This window comes from Alternaria conjuncta (genome assembly GCF_024043145.1).
Source record: "Alternaria conjuncta strain BMP 0040 chromosome Unknown scaffold_15, whole genome shotgun sequence".
NCBI classification, from domain to species: domain Eukaryota; kingdom Fungi; phylum Ascomycota; class Dothideomycetes; order Pleosporales; family Pleosporaceae; genus Alternaria; species Alternaria conjuncta.
Window position 1 is genome coordinate 267,698 of NW_026250104.1, and position 19,679 is coordinate 287,376.

The window sequence follows — 19,679 nt, forward strand, 5'->3', positions numbered from 1 at the left end:
ATGGCAGAGGGGGGAAGTCGATCGAACAGTTCATTTCTCTCGTTGCTGTCTAAAAGCAACATAAGAAAATACCATTTCTTATCAATTGTTCCTCCGACCATTCACCACAATATTACCCCAAATATCTATTCTCCTCAACGGAACACTTGCGACATTACACTCCTTCGCCAAAGCCGCAGCCGAACTCACACCCTGGCCACGCTTGTCCTCAAACTTGTCCGTTCGTGGGCTGTCAGGCCACTGGAAAGTCACCATAATATCGCGACTAGCAGCAGCCATTTTACTCGCTTCCATGAGTCCATCCGCCCTGTCTCCACCCGCCTCTCTACCAAAGCCAAATCGCTGCGGAGACAACGGCGTGTCGTCTTGTGGTTTGATACTCTGTCCGTAGAACACCAGCGGCAAGATACTATCTTTCCAGATTGGCACGCTATGTCGTCTTCTCCAGTTTGTAATATTGACCCAAACGGAAAGAATGCATGTAGTGACGGTAAGACAGATCGGGAGCAAAAGCCATTTCAACCTCATCTCCACACACGCTTTCGTCTCCCACGCGAGTCCATACACCACATCCAAAAGCGGGTCGTGCGCGCCGTAGCTGAAATCACGTGCTGTCGCGCTGCCATACTGGAAACGAAAGCGGTTGGTCATGGCGTTCGCCACGGCATCGAAAAGTTTCGTGACATTGGCATGGCTCGAGCTGCCCTCTGTTTCTACCAGCGGCCGCAGTACAGCATTAACGCCTATATGCGCCAGATTAGACTGACTTTCCAACTGACAAAACTGGCTATTCTTGCAGTTCTTGAAGCAATCGAACGTTTTATACGACTGGCAATACCCGTCGAAAATATCGTCGTTCATAACCATAGCGACCGCTTTAACGAATCCGGCTGGTTGCCGGTAAATACACTGTTCCGGCCACGTCATATTCTCAAACGAATATTTCTCGTGCGAAAAGTCGAAGAGCTGTAATTCCGCTGTCGCGGTGCCTTCGGGGATGAAACCGCCGCTGTATAGCGTCCAGGGGCCTACTCGGCACGGCTCTCGTCTTGTTGTGTATTCGTATTCCGTGTTGGAGAGGCTGTTTCTGTAAGTGGGCAGGTCGAGTTCTTCGTGGTGGGCGCCGCCGATTTGGAGGCGCATGGCTGAGGAGGGGGCTTCCCATTCGTGGAGCTCGGAGTCTTTGATTATGCTTTTGTAGGTGCGTGTGCATGGGTACAGGCTGCATACTGAGGCGGTGATGGGGGTACTGCCGATGTTGAGGAGGGTCGCGTTGACGTATGCCCATCTGGATGCTTCTCTGACGCTGTCGGTTAGGAGACTGCCCATCCATGTGAGGTCGGGAGTTGGCTTCATGATCGAGACTTCGAAATGGCTTGCTCCTACTGATAGGTTCAAGCCGCTTGGCAGAGAGTGGACAGTGTTGTTACTCCACTCTGTACTCTCGATCTTGCTCGTTACTAGAGACGCCACGTTCGTGCACGTGTTGCACACTCCAACTGTCGAATGCATGCTCTGATTAGAGTCGAAGAAGGCCTTTTCCAGTTCAGGTCTTGGACCCAGGTTACTAAACGTACAATTTCCCGTGGGGCAACTTGTGCGAATCTTGTTCTCAATGCCGTAGGGCGATACGACACTGGACAGAATTGCGGCGACAAGGTCGGTTGTGGGGCCTCCGTCTGAACCACCTGTAAAAGGGATGTAGCCACCACTCCCAGGTACCGTGTGCGCGAAGGGAAGTGATGCATTGAGCGTAGCGCTAGGAAATGAGCACGGCGCCGCTCCATTAGCCTGCTGAGCAAAAGGTCCCACCAAGAACGACAGTAGCAACACGACGGCAGCAGCCAGTGTAACAAAGTCCTTGAGAAAAACAGTCGGAATGAGAAGCAACGCTCCGTAGGCTCCGCGGCTCCCGTAGTCGAATCGCTGAATATCCGATAATGGCCGGGCACTCGTGACATTGAACCAGTCCCATTTCCTTTGCGATATGATCTGTGCGACAGTGAGAACTAGTAGAGCTCGCAGAACCGTTGATAAAAGCGCGATGAGAGCGTTGAGATTGAGATCGCCGCCCCAGTCCGGTACGGGTTTGCCGTCATATACTGCTAGGATGCCTGCGATTGAGGTTACCAAGCCGATTGCGCAGGCTATAGTGAGGGTTTCTCCGGCCCAGGTGCGGAATACGTAGCAAGACTCCATTTTACTTCGGTTCGCAAAGGTATCGGACAAATGCGAAGACACAAGCAGATGTGGTGCTAATGGAAGGCGCGACTTTGAAGTTATAGATTGACATTCCTGCAAGGAGTCACGCGACCCTTCAAGCAGCCAGACTATGCACGCGTACCTGCTTTCCTTTGTCCTCCACGGTCTGTAGAAGCGGCCGTAAGGATTCGGCTAATCTAGCAGTCGCTCTACCAAGTGTAGTCTGATGAAACGTAACAAAGAAAATACGTCATAGCCCTGCATGCGTACACCCATACGGATAGTTAGCTAATTTTTCGTTCCCATTATGGTATACACAAGGATACAAGACAGCGCATCGATAGAGATACGTAGTCATCCCGCTGAACACTTCCCACTATGCTGCTACTATCTCCATCCAATGCCGGACCGTCCAATGTCGGACGTCAACTTCTTCAACCCCGGCGGTACAGTCCTGATATCCCAATCCCAATGAAATGTACTCCTGAGCCTTCGCCACACGCGGATAACATGGTCCCACGTAATGTCGTCATCTGCCCCGTTAGAAGTAAACGCTTCATACATCCAGTCCATGTTAGTAGCTCTGCTGTACCCAAAGACACCTAATTCCTTGATGCCGAGCTTACCATAGGCAAAATTTAATGGAGCGTCCCCATTGGCAGTTGAGGCGTGAAGAAGATTGCCGTAGCCGTCCATCCAGAGTTCAGGGAAGGGGTCCAGTTCTTCGAGAAGAGCTTTCACGGTGTTGATACCAGGAGACTCAGATAGTTCCTCTTCTGCTTGAAGTATGTAGTCGGATAGGAGTAAGAACGTCTGTCTCAATAATTTCTCTGTTGAGACAGTAGTGCTTTGTTGCGGTGCCCCGGTGTGGGAAGGCGGAGTGAGCGTTATGCAGATGGTGGAAACACGGTGGGGATATCCGTCGCGTAGTAGAGTAATCAAATCTTTGATGTCAATACGGACAGTGCTGAGGGCGGTCACTTCGGCGGGAGCAATTTCCAATACAAGGGTCTGTGCATGGGGCTCTGGCCAGGAACTTAACATCGCTCCCAGGACCGTAGGATGATTGGATCTCTTGGACAGGAGATCGTCCAACTTTTTGAAGCCGTCAAAATCTGTAACGGGTTTCTTGCTGGTCATCTTTATGCTGATTCGGTTCAGACGTGATACAAGCTCCCCTAGGGTGCGCCGGGGAACTAGGCCTGTTCGAGCGATACCGAAGTCAAGGCCCCGTACAGTATGTGTGTTCAAGTCGATTACGATTTCGTCTGGGTGGCGCAGTACAAATTCTGCTATCCGTTTTCGTGTGTCTACTGCTAGGTTTTGAAATGGGCGGCGCTTCCTCCGCGGCTTCCATCGGAGGGTTTTGCCTTCGTCTGATACAAGGACTTTCCTCAAATTTGTCCCACTTCCATCTCTCATGCCCACGGCACCCCCCAATTCCCGTTCCGGAAATTGGAGTATTCTGATCTCAGACATGAGATGGTTAGAGAACGCGTACTTGCGTATGTCGAGAACGTCGTGTACTGCGAAGGCAGTAAGCAAGTTATTGAACATGCGCGCTCTATCAACCCATGGTTCTCCATCTCTATCGGCCGCTTCAATCGTAGGCTCGTGCGTACATAGTGCTCCGCTAGCACTTCCGAACGAGATTATCTTGAGGGAGTCCGGGTTCTTCCACACAAAACGTAATAGAGGCAAGAATTCGAACACATCGCTGTTCGCACATAAACCTTCACAACAGGTCGCATTTACATCAATGACAACCTTCTTGAGGCGGTTGAATTGCGTTTCGATGTCGTTCAGCCACTTCGCCGCGTAGTCGACCTGGGAGTATTCTTCATGGCTGTTCAACTCGTCACAATCCTCTTCGTCAAACAGTCTTGAGAAAATGAACGTGTTTCCGCCGTATAGAACCCCAGAAGCTTCGTCGTGTATCTGGCGGCAAGACGATAGCAGAGCGAGCCCCTCATGAAAGTCGTGTCGGAATGCCTCGTCTTTCCCGACTCCGTCTTCGTATTCGCTGTAGTAATCCTCGAGAGCCCCACGGAAAGGATGTGACGCATGGTAAACATCCGCGTTATGAAGCAAGACCGGATCTTCTCGCTTGAACAGCAATTCATACACGCAATTGCGAATCTCGGGAGGGAACTTTGTAAGGAACGAAATCGCAGATGGGTTGGTTGGGGACGAGGTACGTATTTGCGAATTCCGCATGATGGCGATAGTGGTGTATAAGTCGCGCTATTGCCAGTGTAGTCGGTAGGGTGGAGCGACAATCGAAAGTGAGTAAGTCGAGAACAATATATATTCTCTGAAAGCAGGCGCGTAGGGGGCGAACTAGGCTCCTGCTCTGACAACGGAAGGACCGCACAGACTGACGGTGATGAAAGTAGCGTAATTCAATAAAAGATCGTGTCGAGTGCAGAGCAGTATCGTGTACGACAATAGGCATGAGCCCTCGATACTCGAGGCCATCAGCTCCTCATAGCAAGCCCGCACGATACCTAATCATAAAACCCCAAAATCTTATTCGCCCGATCCAGAATAACCCTCTCCCCCGGGCCCAACCCCTCAGCATCACTATCCCACTCTTGCAACCCCATCGCCCGTCTCCCCTCCTCTCCAACCAACTCCTCCATATCCTCAGCTGTGATACGCCCAACATGCTCACTCTCACCCACCCCACCACCAAAATCCGGGCTCGGAGTACCAGCAAGAAACGTCTCGCGCTGACGAACAAGGTAATTGGCATTATCCTCCGTCATGGGGCAAGCAGGGATATAAAGGACGCTGGAGTCACAGGATCCGGCGTGCGTCTTGTCGACGCTGTGGATGGTATCGCAGTGCCAGGCTACATAGTCACCCGGCCTGACCGTCGGCATATGAATCATCGATTCTTGTAAATTGAGATGCGGGTGCAGCAAATGTGACAGTTCCTGGCCGCGACCCGGTGTCGCACCATGGACCCACGCGTTTTGTCTGCTATTCATTTCCCAGTTGTCTGAGGCGAGGAAATCGGCGGCGTTTGTAGTGGAGGAGGAGGAGGGTGTTTGCGCGCCGCGCTCGACGCCGCGTTTGGGGGAGAAGAAGGGGCGGAGGAGGTAGTATGCTGTTGCTTTTGCCAACAGTGGGTTGACGAGGAGTGTGCCTTCAAACGGACCCGTTGTAGACAGCGAGAGCCAGCCTTGGAACATGCGAAACGCGCTGCATGCTCCCACACCCTGGTGCAAGTCCGAAATAACGGGCAGACGACAACTAGCTTCCCAGGGGTCAAAGTCTTCCCATCGCCCTTTCCACACAGAGTCGTAGACTTTGCCTAGCCCGTAGCCTTCTTCGTCCCAGCGTTCCACGCTGCCGCCGTCGACGTGGGGGCCTAGGGCGAACTTGGCGTCGCCGGGGAGGCGCATGCGCAGGCGGTCGGCGTAGCTTATGGGGTGTTTTGTGGAGAGCGGGATGTGTGGGTTGAGGCTGTGCCAGTAGGACATGAGGAAGGATTGCGTCTTGAGGAGGTTCGGGTTACCGCGGGCGAGGAGCTGGGTGCGCGACCAGTATAGTTCGAAGACTTGGGGGTTGTCGGCGGGGAAGGCTGCAGAATGGTTAGTTATGTGTATGTTTCCGGGATGCGCCCAGACGTACCTTTTGTCTGAGGATTCTGGCGAATGTACTCTCTCAAATCTTCTTTCCATTGCAGCGCTTCCTGCTCTGGTACCACATTCCGGATGACGGCGACACCTCTCTTCCGCAGCTCACTGCTGAAAGACTCGGGCGCATTGTCGATATCCTTGAAATCAATCTCTGGGATAACCTGACTGCCACGCTCGACAATCAGCGGAATTTCCTCGCGCAGATCTCGAAGGAGGCGTTCCCAAGACTCTCGCACTTCGGCTTCGTGTCCACGGATCAGCCGGCTCTTGAGGTCCGCATATTCTTGCGTCAGGGGCGTAAACTCCTGTCCCGAGAGCGATGCGAAAGCATCAGATATATCGCCAGCGCGTTTCTGGGCTTGTGTCGCGGCGGTGCGCAATTGTGTGACGGCGCGTCTCGTCGGAGATCGGATGGTTCGGAGCGCGGAGAGCATCGCGGAGGTATCGTGCGGAAATTATTCGACTATTCGATACTGTATCATGGCCTTCTCATCCCCAGAAGCCGCCCATTATATACTGCTGCTTGCGCCGAGGTTGCACCAGCGTTCAGTGTAGTTCCGACAGTGTAGTGAAGCTCAAGCTGTCGAGAGAAGATACTGTACATTCGGAAGCTCTTCTCGACTGGGTATAGCGCCTTCTTTGAGCACTGCCAATCCACCATCCTCGTAACTACCACTACATGTAGAGCATCGTTCCCGACGACTCCATACTAGACCGTCATCAGCTCTGAGATTCGCGAATGAGGCGCTGAGGAACATGTTCTTCCGCGCGACTTGGTAGACGGACGCCCTGGAGTGGTGCGCGCGGGAAACGGCCGCCAGACCCAATACCCCGCCATCCCACTCCTCCAAGCATCACCTTGCGCCCAAGATGACTTCCGCGCTGCCGCCTAGCAGGTTAATAGGCAGGCTGAATCAACGGGCCGCAGTCCCACTGACCGCCTTCATCATCGAGGACCCTCATGGGCAGAATCGACGTAAAAGTGTAGCTTCGTCATGTGGGATGAAGCTATAACACTCAAGTGATCGTGACAATGAGCGGGGTCGCTGGACCAGGGAGCCATTGAGAAGGCGGAGAATGCGACCTCCAGCCCGCTTGAGCTCGACGGAGCCGTACCAAGTTCCTCATATGTCTTACTGCGCGTCGATTAAGGTCTTGTCGACGCGTGAGGACGGTTACGGCGGGACGTTCTCCGCAGCCTTTTTGCTGTGTCCACGTATATAGAAGTATACCTGTCCCGTTGCTGCGGGTTGCTTTCTGCTTCTCTAGATTGTCAGCGTAAGCACCTCTGTCAATAAAACTGCTTGAACCGCAATCAAAACCATCATGTCGCAGTCGTATCTGCCGAAGGATTTCCTGTGGGGATTCGCAACAGCCAGGTTCGTCTGATTCTCAGGACCGATTTCTCCACTCCCCAAATTGTACCCCGCCAACGAGATATACGGTTTGGGAGGCGCCACATTGTTGTCACATACTGAGTTTCTGAACCCGCAGTTACCAAATCGAAGGCGCACCGCATGAAGATGGCCGCGCCGATTCCATTTGGGACACGTTCTGCCGCATCCCGGGCAAGATTGCTGGCGGAGAATCCGGAGATGTTGCATGCGATTCCTACCACCGCACTGACGAGGACATTGCCCTCTTGAAAGATATCGGCGCAAAATCATACCGCTTTTCGCTCTCGTGGTCCCGCATCATACCGCTCGGCGGACGCAACGACCCCGTAAACGAAAAAGGTCTGCAGTACTACATCAACTTGGTCGACGATCTCCGTGCCGCAGGCATCGAGCCGATGATAACGCTGTTTCATTGGGATCTCCCAGACAACCTGCACAAGCGATATGGGGGCATGCTGAACAAGGACGAGTTCGTGAAGGATTACGAGAACTACGCCAGGGTGTGTTTCAAGGCTTTCGGTTCGAAGGTAAAATATTGGATCACCTTCAACGAGCCTTGGTGCAGCTCTATTCTCGGCTATGGCACCGGCCTTTTTGCTCCCGGTCGTTGCAGTGACCGGACCAAGAGCGCTGAAGGTGACAGCTCGCGGGAGCCGTGGATCGTCGGCCACTCGCTCCTCATTGCCCATGGTGCGGCGGTCAAGGCCTACCGTGATGACTTCAAGGCCAAGGATGGAGGCCAGATTGGGATTACGCTCAATGGTAAGTGACCAGCACGTGGCTCGCGTAGAAGGTGTGGGTACCACGCATATCGAAGGCCGTGCCAGGGTAGCAAAAATCGGCCTCACGTCTGAGCATGAATATGACAAGCTGATATGCCGTTTCTAGGCGACTGGACAGAACCGTGGGATCCAGAAGACCCGAAGGATCGCGAGGCCTGCGACCGCAAGATCGAATTTGCCATTTGCTGGTTCGGCGACCCAGTGTACTTTGGCAAGTACCCAGACTCGATGCGCAAGCAACTGGGCGATCGCCTTCCCGACTTCACACCGGAAGAAGCGGCTCTCGTCAAGGGAAGCAATGACTTCTATGGCATGAACCACTACTGCGCCAATTACATTAGACACAAGGACACTGAGCCTGAGCCTGAAGATCATGTTGGCAATATGGACATTCTTTACCAGAACAAGAAGGGCGAATGGATTGGCCCAGAGACTCAATCCGTCTGGCTGAGGCCAATGCCTTTGGGTTTCAGAAAGCTAATCAAGTGGCTCAGTGATAGGTACGGCGGCCCGACCTTCTATGTGACGGAGAACGGAACCAGTCTCAAGGGGGAGAACGATCTCCCTCTTGAGAAGTTGCTCGACGACGAGTTCCGTTGCGAGTACTTCAGGGGATACATTGGAGCCTTGGCCGATGCTCATACCTTGGACGGTGTCGATGTCAGGGGCTACTCAGCTTGGAGTCTCATGGAGTGAGTAATCCCGTTTCTTGACGTCTACCCTGACCCCCACTTGTCATCAAGAAGTTTCTTTTTCTTTCCCAGTGAGTGGTGGAGTCTTTATTTGTCCGCATGGCGGTTGCGCGTTCGCTCCCGGGTAGATCATTCTTTCTCTCCTAGCCTCAAACACTGCGGGCTTGGGGTCCCGCGGACGCCGTGTAAAGCGTCATGGACACTGACTTGGTGTACCTGCAGCAACTTTGAGTGGGCCGAAGGCTACACGACACGTTTCGGCGTTACCTACGTCGACTACAAGGGTGGCCAGAAGCGATACCCTAAGAAGAGCGCGCGAGAAATCTCGAAAATCTTTGACAAGTACATCAAAAAGGAGTAAGAAACCGAGAATCCTGGCGACCCGCGGATGTGGCGTACGACGGTGTAGGACGGATACGCATCCACCGAATCACTGTCGGTATGGGCCTGGATTGATAGGCAGTGCCCTTCTAGGATTTTTCTAGCGCCATGTATGTGGATGGGAGACGGTGAATGTGGGACGATGTGGCACAATGTGGCATGCCATGATGGGCTGTCCTTGCAAATTACCGTGTGCGGAAAGCTGTGCGACCCTCTCTTTTCTTAGATGGATCTCGGAGTCTTTGCATCTGTAGATACTATCTTAGATCCGGAGCATTGCGCCATCTTAGGCCCCGCGTGGTAACAACCACTGGGATGATGGTTGTGTATCTCCCGTGTTAGCCTCGCGATATTGATTCCGACGTTTGAACGAACTCCTCATCTGTCTGCTAAGATCGTGGTGCCGTGGTGCCCGAGGCGTAGTGTACCAAAGTTGATAAAGTTTGGTTGAGTGCCCACCATGCTGTCATGGTTGAGGGTGAAGGGTGCCTGTAGAGCTGAAGAGATCCCTGACAGCCAAATCGGCACGCATCCCATCTCGCCTGTTTCCTACACGCATTCGTCCACCAACGTCAGCGTACCGCCACTTTCAGCCTCGAATCATACCCCACAATTGCGTCTTTTATGCAGGTAAACGCCAAAAAGAAAGGAACGTGGCGCGCCCAACGACTATACAATCGCATTCGGGTTTGGCCAAAACGATAGCGACTGAAAACTGTAATTGCACGCCCCACCAATCACTCGATAGCAAGAGGTTGCGCCATCGCTATGTTGCACTTCTAGTCTAAGAGCTAGAAGCTTCGGAGACCTTTGATGGCGCAACAGGCTCGCTTGGCGCGAATCGTGAAGCGTGATCGGTGAGGGAGGGCGCGAAATTGTAGCGTTAGCGAGGCTAGGAGAGATCCAAATGGTGTGGTTAGAGCAAGTGGGGCATCCTTGTTGGGGTAGACCCGTAAACTCTAATTTTCCACAAGCATGTTTCAGGCTAGGGGTCGTCTTCACCAAAAGTTCGTGGCCGCTAGTGGGTGGCATGGTCTTGTGGAGTTGGACAATTGAGTTCGAGATTAGCAGCGGACACTCAGGATGCAGGTTCATGGAAGAATGCCGGCTGATTATCTAGTAGGCACGGAAAGATAGATCCTAAGTTTGGTAGCGAAGTCATGGAGTCATGACGAACCGTCCGTCTGTGACAGTTTGGCGGCTGGCCTTACTTTGGGACCGGCACTTGAGATTATGATAATGCTGATGTTTCGGACGCCATCTGATCCGGCCGACGCAGGTTTGCTTGCGCAATCGTTCACGGGCCCGCAAAGTGGACATGGTGTCCTGGAGTTGGGCTTGTCTGTAGGGCCCTTGGAGATGGTTGAACTAAGCTTGCGTGCAGCCGCCAGGCGCCATTACGAGTAAGACAGGTCTAGCGAGCGAACCGGCTCGCTCTGCATCCCAAGAATTCCAGTGTTTGGGTGTCGGTGGTGACACTGCAGCTGCGATCTGACAGGTAGAGATGGTTACACCGCAGCACCGATCTGCCGCTCCGGGCCACGACGCACGGGTACCACTGCCTGCATTGCACGGAAGGGGTTGACGACAATGGGGCTCCACGGAGACGGATGTTCGGATTTCGCATTCGGTTGAGCACTGGATGGAGCGCTGAGATTGGAGCACACGGAATTCACCGCTACTATCGACACTGCAGAGACGAGATGGACGATATGGACGCGAGGTGCATTTGATACGGCGCGCCGCCCTTGGATACGGCGAAGATCAACGTTCGGGCAGCTACGTGTGGGGAACGTCGACATTAGGCTCGCCATTCGTGGTGGTAGTAGCAACGGCTGGTTTCAGCATCTCGCGACTGTCATGACGATATTGGTTAGTAGTGTCGCTGAAGCTGCCCCAGTCGCGATTACAAACAAGAGAGTGGCCTCATGTCAGCCACTCCTGGAGGTCCCTAACTGCGTAGAGACGTGACGGCGGCGCGCTAGAAGTTTGCATGGACGGTGAGAGTATTGGGGCTAGAGTGCGCAAGGGAGAAGCGAGCGCGGGCGGTGGGCATTGACGTAGGGAAGGAGCTAACCTCGTGACTTCCCGTACGCGTACCATGGCCCTCGACTCTTCACCGAAACCTGAGGCCGGCGATGGAGTTGGCTGGAAATGAAGCACGCTTTCGGGCACAGTCGAGCTGTCGCTGTCTCAGGTATACGCACGACGTCAAATAACGTCGCTGCTAGCCGCAATCAGGCGCGCGGTGCAGGTGGTGCGGCGCAATTGATCCTTCGGGCTCCCCACCTGTGCCCCTCCAAACCACCACGACTCTGCCCGCGAACCTGCATCTCGCGACCGTGAATGAAAATTCTGCCCAGTCTCCATCGCCAGCACGCACTGGGCAGGATCGCGCGCTCCGGTCCATTCTCTCATCGCGGCACGCGGCTGGCGGCACCTTAGCCTAGTGCTGCCGACGTGCATCACTGTCATCTTCGAAACAGTTGCCGAAATTCGCTATCGTCCAATATCGGCGCCAAGTGAGGCCTGGCAGCGCTGCCGTTTACGGCCTAGTCGCTGAAGCCTCGCCGTGTGCGCCTGCGTCTATGGAGCGGTGAGGTTGCTCGGAGGATTCTTGCTTTATCGATTATTGGGGGATGTGATGCATAGCGCAGCAGATCCGCGACCCCCATGGCGAAGACTGCCTGGTCCTGCACTGGCTCTGCCCATCAGCATCTCCAACTCGTCACGAGATGTGACGCATCAAGGTTTGCACGTAGTCTTCCTATACCACTGGATACGGTACGGCGCACGAGCTCTAGCCACAACCTTCTGACCTCTCCCCCATGCGGCGTGCAGGAGCGCATCACGGACTCTCTCTGGCCAATGCTCCTCAGCTCATTTCTGCAAGTCCGACTGTCGGCAATGCAGTCCCTGCGAATGACGGAGCCCTCACCATATCTTCCCACGTGCCGACCATGCGCCTAGTCTGCAGGGCGCCGAATATAGACGTACCATGTATGCATAGCCAGCACACGGCATGAAACGCATCGATAGCCATGAGGCCACGATAGAGTTTACTTACTCCGCCGAACATGTCCTCCTCGCAGCGTCGGCAAGACTGCTCAAACTCGATATGTCACCTGTGGTGTAAACATGGTCCGTGGAGTTACTTCGGAACTATCCCTCCAAAGCCCTGAGCCCTCGCTGCTCGTTCATGGCGGACCATGCCATGGCCCTGCGTCCCGACATGATCGACGTGCCTGTCAGGCTATCCCCCCTGGGACTCAATACTCGCAGAGATCCACAGCGGACCCTCGAGCGTCTCGCAATTGCCCGCCGCCTCGACGCTCAGTGCGACCCTCCGACTGAAGCAGCCATGGACAGGCCCATCGTGGCCCTTGGCACTTCGGGCTAATTTTCACCATGCAGGGCTTCCACGTGCTGACCCTTTTAGCGCTGCCGGGGCCTGCTCGTCTGCGCGCTCCTTTGCATCGCCCGTGTCATCCCTGGATCCTGGCATCGCTTCACGTACTCGCTGCATGAGCCCACGCCATACGCTCCTCAAACGTCACATTTTGTCCGTGTCTGGCTTGCCTGTCATCCAAACTTCGCTACGGTCCGCAAACACGACCAGCTTCCTGACTGGCAAGCGGCCATGGCGACATCAGCACCTTGTCTGCCCATTATTATGCGCTTCCGTAGACCCTTCGCGGTGGGCCCACGGGCGCTTTTCTGCGCGCACTCTCGACGTCAGGTGGGCCGAAGCGTGTTGCGCAGGAACTCGGCCATGCCAACGCGGGTGGGGTGCAATTAACAAGCTAGAGCCTGTGGTAGTGCCTTTCCAGAACAGTCACGCCTCGCACCCAGACGCAGGGCGACGTGCTCCTAGCCCGGCCTTCCTGCCACCACCGTTGAGAGTTTATATGGCGTGAAGGGTCTTTACCACCCTAAGCTGATACGAGCCTGTGGGCTACCTACACTATGCGGCGTCCAAGCCTCGTACTAACGTACAAGCTAAAGTGAAACGATTTCCCCAGAACCCACGTTGTGTGGCTACCCACCAGGGGCCCAGGATCAGGATGCCAACACTAGCCTAGGGCCGAGCATGGGTCCCGACAGACGCTATCCATGAGACCTGATAGCAGGTTATAGGCTCATGCCAGCCATGTCTTGCTACCATCAGTCCTGTCTCTCTACCATTTTGCTTCGCTCCTTTGGTCGTGCCGTCCCTGACTTTGTTTCTAATATCTGTCTCTGACTGACATCATCCTTCCTTCGCATCTGCAACACGGCACAGAGCACCCCTCATCCCTCGTCATTATTCTCCCCCCAAAGCACGGGAGCACCCTTCGCCTGTACAGACATAACTGATATTGCCAAACGCTTGGACCGCATTCGTTTGGGCCACGCTGACATAGCAACGTCGACATCGCATATACTCTCACCGCCTCTCGCGGATCCTCGATGACTTCAATTCTCCACTACCGAGACCCTATCGCCTACAGGAGTGACTTCATGAGTACCTCCAGCTACCACTCGCCTCACATGGACCAGCAGAAGAGGTCGCCGCCTTACGAAGGCCATTCTTCTGGCTCCGAAGCCAGACAGCTCACTCCCGGTGCGAAGAAACGACCTTCGAGAGCTGGCACCCGCAGCGTCACCACCCTCACCGCCGCTCAACTCGAGCGAAAGAGAGCGAATGACCGAGAAGCACAGCGAGCTATCCGCCAAAGAACAAAAGACCACATCGACACTCTTGAACGCCAGGTTCGCGACCTCACTGCGCAACTGGAGAACAACTCCTCCACCAAGATGATGGACCTCATCCGGAGGAACGAGGAGCTCGAGCAAGAGAACGCAGTCCTCCGCGCCCGTCTGTCACACGCCGTGTCGGCACTGGGAGTCCCAGAATCAGGAGCAGGTACGTACTATTGATTTCATTCCTGCAAAAGCACTGTCCAATTGTTCGACTCACAAGCTCGTTGGGTTGTCATGGTTGCTTTTTGGTGTCTCGGGCCGCAACCGTTTTGGTGCAGCCGAACCTCTTTTCGCAACATGTCACATCTTTCTTTTGCTTCATTTCCCGCATTCCGGTCTGGCGGCTCGATTGAGCGACGTGCAGTATCTGTAACGTCGGATTCCCTTTCCCGCCGAGGCGAGGCGAGAAGCGCGAGCCTCGTTCTCCACCCAATGTGATATCAATGCATGGAGGCTGACATGACTACAGCAGGCGCACCTTCACCGAGTGATCGGGTTCAGATGCTCAGCCAACCCCGGAGAATGTCTACTGGAACGGCGAGGAGCGCACATTCAGTCCCCGAAATAGCGACGCCCGTGTCTCAACCTGGACACTGGCAGTCGCAGCACACGTACGCCCACCACGTCTCCTCACCGCACGTTGATACGCCACCTGCCATGGGTGAAGTCCAAGCGCCACAGCACGAGGGAGTTCGCTGGAGTCCTCACCCCAGCCACCCTCAGCAACAGCACCACCAAGTTTCCATGCCAGTGCAGGATGCGTCGGTCCATGCGGTTGAGCAGCCCAACATGTCATACCCAAGCCCATATGTCATGGAGAGCAACGCGCGAGCCATGTCTTACCCTCTTGAGAACGCCTCCATGGTCACTTCTCAGCCGATGCCAATGTCCGGTTACGGTACACCGACCTCGCATCCTTCGCCTCATGCCTCGGAGTACCAACGACACATGAGTGTTCCTATGCATCACCAGCCCGTCCAAGGCCAAGGCCCACCTCAGCACCAGCACCAGCAACATCACACATCTGCTCCCTACGGCTCCTACCCTGTTGGTCCCCAGCAAGGCTACCCTCCCCAGGTTAGCCACGGCAGCGAGATGCCCATGATGCACGCACAGCATGGTCAGCCGCAGATGATGAACGAGCAAGGACAGCACATCATCTACCAGCCGTACCAGTCCAACATGAAGGTTGAGCATTGAGTATGACCACGACTCGTCTGAACATGTTCGCAAATCCTACGTGGCTGCAGACCGTTGGCAAGGGTACCAGGGAGACGATCCTTCGATCACACAACACCCACATCGAGCAATCTACTAGACGCAACCACGCGCCATGGAACAAATTGCTCCTTCATCGCAATCTTCTCGACGCGGGACAAAATGTCCTTGACACGCGGCACCACGCGGCACAGTCACGATAGGCTGTATTCCTCGGCGATATATCATAATTGTTCCGCAAGGGCCCTTCCGAAAGCAGTAGCACGCGCCGCCGCTCGATGCTGTCGATGACGGCAAGACGCGATCCATCTCGCGGGAATTTGGCAGGGACGACCACGCCGCCTCGATCCTTTGGGTTTTCACACGCTAGAACCAGGCACACGTTCACGGTTCACCGCTATACGACGCGGCACCCGTTTCCAAGCGCGCCCCCAGCGTCGGACAATTTCGCATCACCTCAAGTTTTTTTTGGACGTCGTCGTCGCTGCCCCCCACGATCGCATGAAGCGCAATGAAACAGCAACACGGAAGGCCCCACATGCGGATTGTGGGATCGCATCAAGATTGCAGTCGCCCGTGGTGCAAAGAGTCCCGCTTGGGACGCTACAGCCTAGTGCGTTCCTGGAGACTAGCTTAGGGCACGATGGACGGTGAAGAGGTGGATACGATGATGATGGGATGGTGGAAGCGGAAGAAGAAGGGAAATGAGCGTATGGAACATTCCGTGGATCCTCCATTTTCTGCGCGCGCGCCTGACCGGGGGCCTCGTTGCGAGATTTGTGAGCCGTCGGCCGCGTTTTGGGCTTCCAAGCTGGCTTCCTTTCGCTTCCACCTCGCCCACGCCCCTTAGTCTGGTTCGCTGGGGGCTTTCGATGGTGCGATTGCGCAGACCAGCGCGTTCCTGAAGGAGCAATGCAACCGAGATTTCCCGACATCCGAGCATCCGTTCGAACTGGCCCATGCCCTGGATCCATCCATCCCCCATCCATCACACCCACACGACATCGGCCACCCGTCATGGTATTTGTCTTTTGTAAACTTACGAAAGGGAAACATGCATGGAAGCTAGCCCCACATGCGCCAGAAAGTCTGCTAAAATTTCCTCGTGCGGATAGGGCCCACCGACGCTGAAACATGGTATGCCAAATACACTTTACGAGCCAGCTACGAGCTACACTACGCTACACACCGGACGCTGGTTACGCATGCAGCCTCGGGTGGTTTGCCAGGGCAGAAAAGGTCTACAACAGCGGTTCCGCCGGCCCTTTTTGCCTCGTCCCTTTATCGGACGTTTTCTTCCGATGGACATAGTAGCGCCGTAACGCCGAAACACGGTGGCCAGCAGAATTTCTCGGGCGTGGCTTTTTCTTCGCTGGGTGCTGCGGAGCCTTTGTTGCCAAGGCCAGGGTGTGGAGGCTTTGCGTGGCGTCCCGCGGATCCGCTCACATGGGATACATGCGTTCGGGCGCGCTTCCGCCCAATCGCATTGCGCCGTTGGGTGCAGTAGCTCGCCTGCGCTCGCTTGTGTCCTGCATAGGGAAGCGTTGCCGATACACAACCATGTGAAGTGGACATGAGCTCACCGTATTGTCCCTTGATCCTGGATCACGATGGCGGCAGTGCTCTCGTGTGATTGTTTGTCACACCGCATGAACGCTGACGGAACGCTGACGGAACGGAAGCTTCACGTGAATCCGAGGCCACTGGTGCTGCGTGTGTCGGGCATGGTCTGCTACACTACGACTACAGGCTCTCTCCTGGTTGCCATCGCCTTCATGACGACGCCTGCGCTGCTGCCTGCTGCGCGCGGATGTGCTTCAGCTCGTTGGGGTACCACCGCTCGCCAACGTCGGGATGGCTCTTGATCCTGTTCATCAGCGTTGCCTCGCCGAGGTGTCCCCATCTGCCCTTCACAAACGTAAACTCCACATCGTCCTTGCGCTTCTTCCTCGCCTGGTCCCTCAGCTGTAGTACCTCGTCCGGCACATCCATGGCTTCAAACTGCGCGTCGTAGCTCACGCCTTGGAAGAACGGCACCGAGTACCGCGCGCCTTCCCCCTTGCGCGGACTCAGAACGCGATGTGTAGTTGACGCGCAAACCCCATCTGTCAGCGCCTCCATGCCTTGCCCGATCGCCACAACAAGCGTACCAGGTATGGGCTTGCAGTCTATCCACTCGCCCTTTGCGTTCTGCGCCTGCAGGCCGAGCTGATCGGAAGCCTGCAGCAGGTAGCTGGTGAGCATACTATCTTTATGCGGACCCACGCCCTGGCGCTTGATCTCCCACTTCTTCCGCTCCATCTCGCTCGCCCCAGCCGGCAGGTCACCTACATCAACCTCGGGATACTTGACAATCTTGAGCTTGTGCTGCTGGTCCCGATCAAAGAACTTCTCAAACGCCTCCGCAGGCAAGCCAATCGCCTCTGCGATGAGCGACGTGAAGAGCGTGGAGATGTGCGCCATGCGCCGTATGTAGTCCTCATAGACTGGTCTGAAAGACGGGAGATGGTCAGCCGACGGCCATTGGTTCGGTGCGAGCAAGTTGTGGTACAGCGGTGCGTCGGGTCCGGGTAGTGCGTGTGGAGTCGAGAGGTCTAGTTGTTCCCTGTGGTCTGGATTGAATGCCGTGGTTTCGTTGTCGAGCTACGACGAAAGGATTCTTGTCAGCGTGCATTTTACGACGAGTCGTTTGACGACCAAAAGAAAGAAAGCAAAAGTTTTGAGTTACGAGGAAGAGATGGAATGGAGTAATGGCAGGAGAGAGAGTGTGTGTGTGCAAGTTACGGCCGTCGAGTACATATTGTTGGCGTCGTCTATTTGGGATATACCCGGGTGATTCTGTTATCTGTCTTTTTTTCTTCTGTTTTTGCAGCTGGCGTTGGTATGAGAAGAGAGAGGGCATTGGAGGTTTATTGTGATACACGCGTTATGGGTTTACGGCCGGTTTCTCTCTTTCTTTCTTCGTTCTTCGGTTCTCTGTATCATAGTTTCCTTGATATATTTTTTCTCTCTCTTTCCGTACACACCATGCATAGCGTAGCATAGCGATAGCTTGTAATAGACCATCGTCTTATCTGCATAATCGTCGTCTCTCTCTCTCCCTCTCTCTCTCTCATTCAACTTGCTAACTTCAATTTGGCAAACAGAACAGAAACATAACAAACTCAAAAGGAAATTACACACTCACCCTACTCCACCCCAAAAAGCTCTTCTCATTCTTCATCTCTATCTTCTCCTTCTCCCCCCTCGGCAACTCTTCAAAAAACCGTCCACACTCCTTGATCACATCCTGCACCAACCCCTCCGGCAGCCCTGTTTCGCTCAGATACAAAAACCCCACGTTCAACAAGGCATCGCGCAGGTCGCGCAGGAACTGCGGTTTTGTAGCCGGGTCCAGCGCGGCGCTGAGTGGCAGGATGGGCAGGGACGTGAAGGTCTGTGGGGGGTCTGCCATGGTGCGGTGTGCTGGTGTTTGCTGGAGATTTTGTGGTGGGATGGGATGGGATGGAGTGGTAGATGGTGTTATCGTTGGTGTTGGTGTTGGTGTTGATGTTGGTGTTGGTGTTGGTGTTGTAGCGGCTCCGTTCCGTTGTCGCTCGTGTGCATGTGGTTCCCAGTCCCGGTGAACTACCCCGCGCCTGCCTCACACCATTCAGCGGGGCAATCGCACCACCGCCCCGCTGTTCTGACTGGCTGCGACACTTCCCATCGTCGCCTCACTCCTTCCACACGTGAAGAGGCCATTCTAGTACCTCGCCATCCACTTGAACGCCAGGCCCACGGCTGTGAGTTTCAAACCGCCGATGACGAGGACGCTGAGGGCTTCGAAGAGCATGTTTATTGTAGTTTGAGACGTAGACTTTTTACTCGAGTAGGAAGGTGTTCGTGTGTGAAGAGAAGTAGATGATTATGATTGGTAGATAGGTAGTGACTTTGTTTGTTTTCTCTCTCTGAACTGTATACTCGAGATGAATCTGGAAAAGAAACCACGATAGAGAGATATTTGCTTCTCTTATACGCCTCAATCTGCCTAACTACGTTGATGCTTCCCGTCCCGGACAACGGTCCCTCGTGCCTCTTTTTCTCGCCTCACATACGGTCTGGAATAAGAAACTTGAACCCGGCCGACCACCTGCACCGTTTGTTTTCGAAGCCGTCGCAGTCCGTTGGCGCTGCGCGCCGGGAATGACTTGCTTGCCTTGGTTGCTGGCTTACAATCCAGCTCCACTTCCCCAGCCCGTTCGATCAATCGATTCGATCTGGCCATCGCACCGCCAGCCCGTCGTGGAGATACGCGTCTCCACAGATAGTAGACTTCGGCGCAACGGCGGCGTTGTTTTATCATGGTTGTGCAGCCACGTGCTGGGTCTTTCATCGTCATTTCCAACCACGCCGTCACGCGAGACACACTCCGCGGCAGCAAACCATGGAATGTATCGCGTAATGCGCTTGTAGTGCTTTATTCATGTGTTTACTACGATGCATGCTTGATACTTCGATCGTGAACTGCAGTCGTTGGCCAGGATAGCTATGCACCTGTGACGTAGGTCACATGCGCGATGCGGCGATGAGGACGATCAGCGGTGGAAAAAATGAGGCTGGTATGCAGGTGTAGCG

The 19,679-nt window shown here is 54.6% G+C and overlaps 6 protein-coding genes across 6 annotated transcripts; 2 read left to right on the forward strand and 4 right to left on the reverse strand.

The window, feature by feature from the left end:
• Positions 1–81: 81 nt before the first annotated feature.
• J4E85_009000 (uncharacterized protein) lies at positions 82–2,199 on the reverse strand (the record flags this gene model as incomplete). Its single annotated transcript, XM_051473224.1, has 2 exons — positions 82–1,460; positions 1,578–2,199. 2 exons carry the CDS (start codon positions 2,197–2,199, stop codon positions 82–84), a joined length of 2,001 nt encoding a protein of 666 aa, XP_051322887.1.
• A 390-nt stretch (positions 2,200–2,589) lies between these two features.
• On the reverse strand, positions 2,590–4,419 carry J4E85_009001 (uncharacterized protein; the record flags this gene model as incomplete). The annotated part of the gene is made up of 2 exons (XM_051473225.1): positions 2,590–2,735; positions 2,829–4,419. 2 exons carry the CDS (start codon positions 4,417–4,419, stop codon positions 2,590–2,592), a joined length of 1,737 nt encoding a protein of 578 aa, XP_051322888.1.
• A 290-nt stretch (positions 4,420–4,709) lies between these two features.
• J4E85_009002 (uncharacterized protein) lies at positions 4,710–6,283 on the reverse strand (the record flags this gene model as incomplete). The annotated part of the gene is made up of 2 exons (XM_051473226.1): positions 4,710–5,791; positions 5,842–6,283. 2 exons carry the CDS (start codon positions 6,281–6,283, stop codon positions 4,710–4,712), a joined length of 1,524 nt encoding a protein of 507 aa, XP_051322889.1.
• Positions 6,284–7,175: 892 nt separating this feature from the next.
• On the forward strand, positions 7,176–9,081 carry J4E85_009003 (uncharacterized protein; the record flags this gene model as incomplete). Its single annotated transcript, XM_051473227.1, has 4 exons — positions 7,176–7,228; positions 7,344–8,008; positions 8,135–8,720; positions 8,943–9,081. The coding sequence occupies 4 exons, from the start codon at positions 7,176–7,178 to the stop codon at positions 9,079–9,081; spliced, it is 1,443 nt and encodes a 480-aa protein (XP_051322890.1).
• A 4,469-nt stretch (positions 9,082–13,550) lies between these two features.
• J4E85_009004 (uncharacterized protein) lies at positions 13,551–15,044 on the forward strand (the record flags this gene model as incomplete). Its single annotated transcript, XM_051473228.1, has 2 exons — positions 13,551–14,007; positions 14,314–15,044. The coding sequence occupies 2 exons, from the start codon at positions 13,551–13,553 to the stop codon at positions 15,042–15,044; spliced, it is 1,188 nt and encodes a 395-aa protein (XP_051322891.1).
• A 1,791-nt stretch (positions 15,045–16,835) lies between these two features.
• J4E85_009005 (uncharacterized protein) lies at positions 16,836–18,516 on the reverse strand (the record flags this gene model as incomplete). Its single annotated transcript, XM_051473229.1, has 2 exons — positions 16,836–17,705; positions 18,250–18,516. The coding sequence occupies 2 exons, from the start codon at positions 18,514–18,516 to the stop codon at positions 16,836–16,838; spliced, it is 1,137 nt and encodes a 378-aa protein (XP_051322892.1).
• Positions 18,517–19,679: the final 1,163 nt, after the last annotated feature.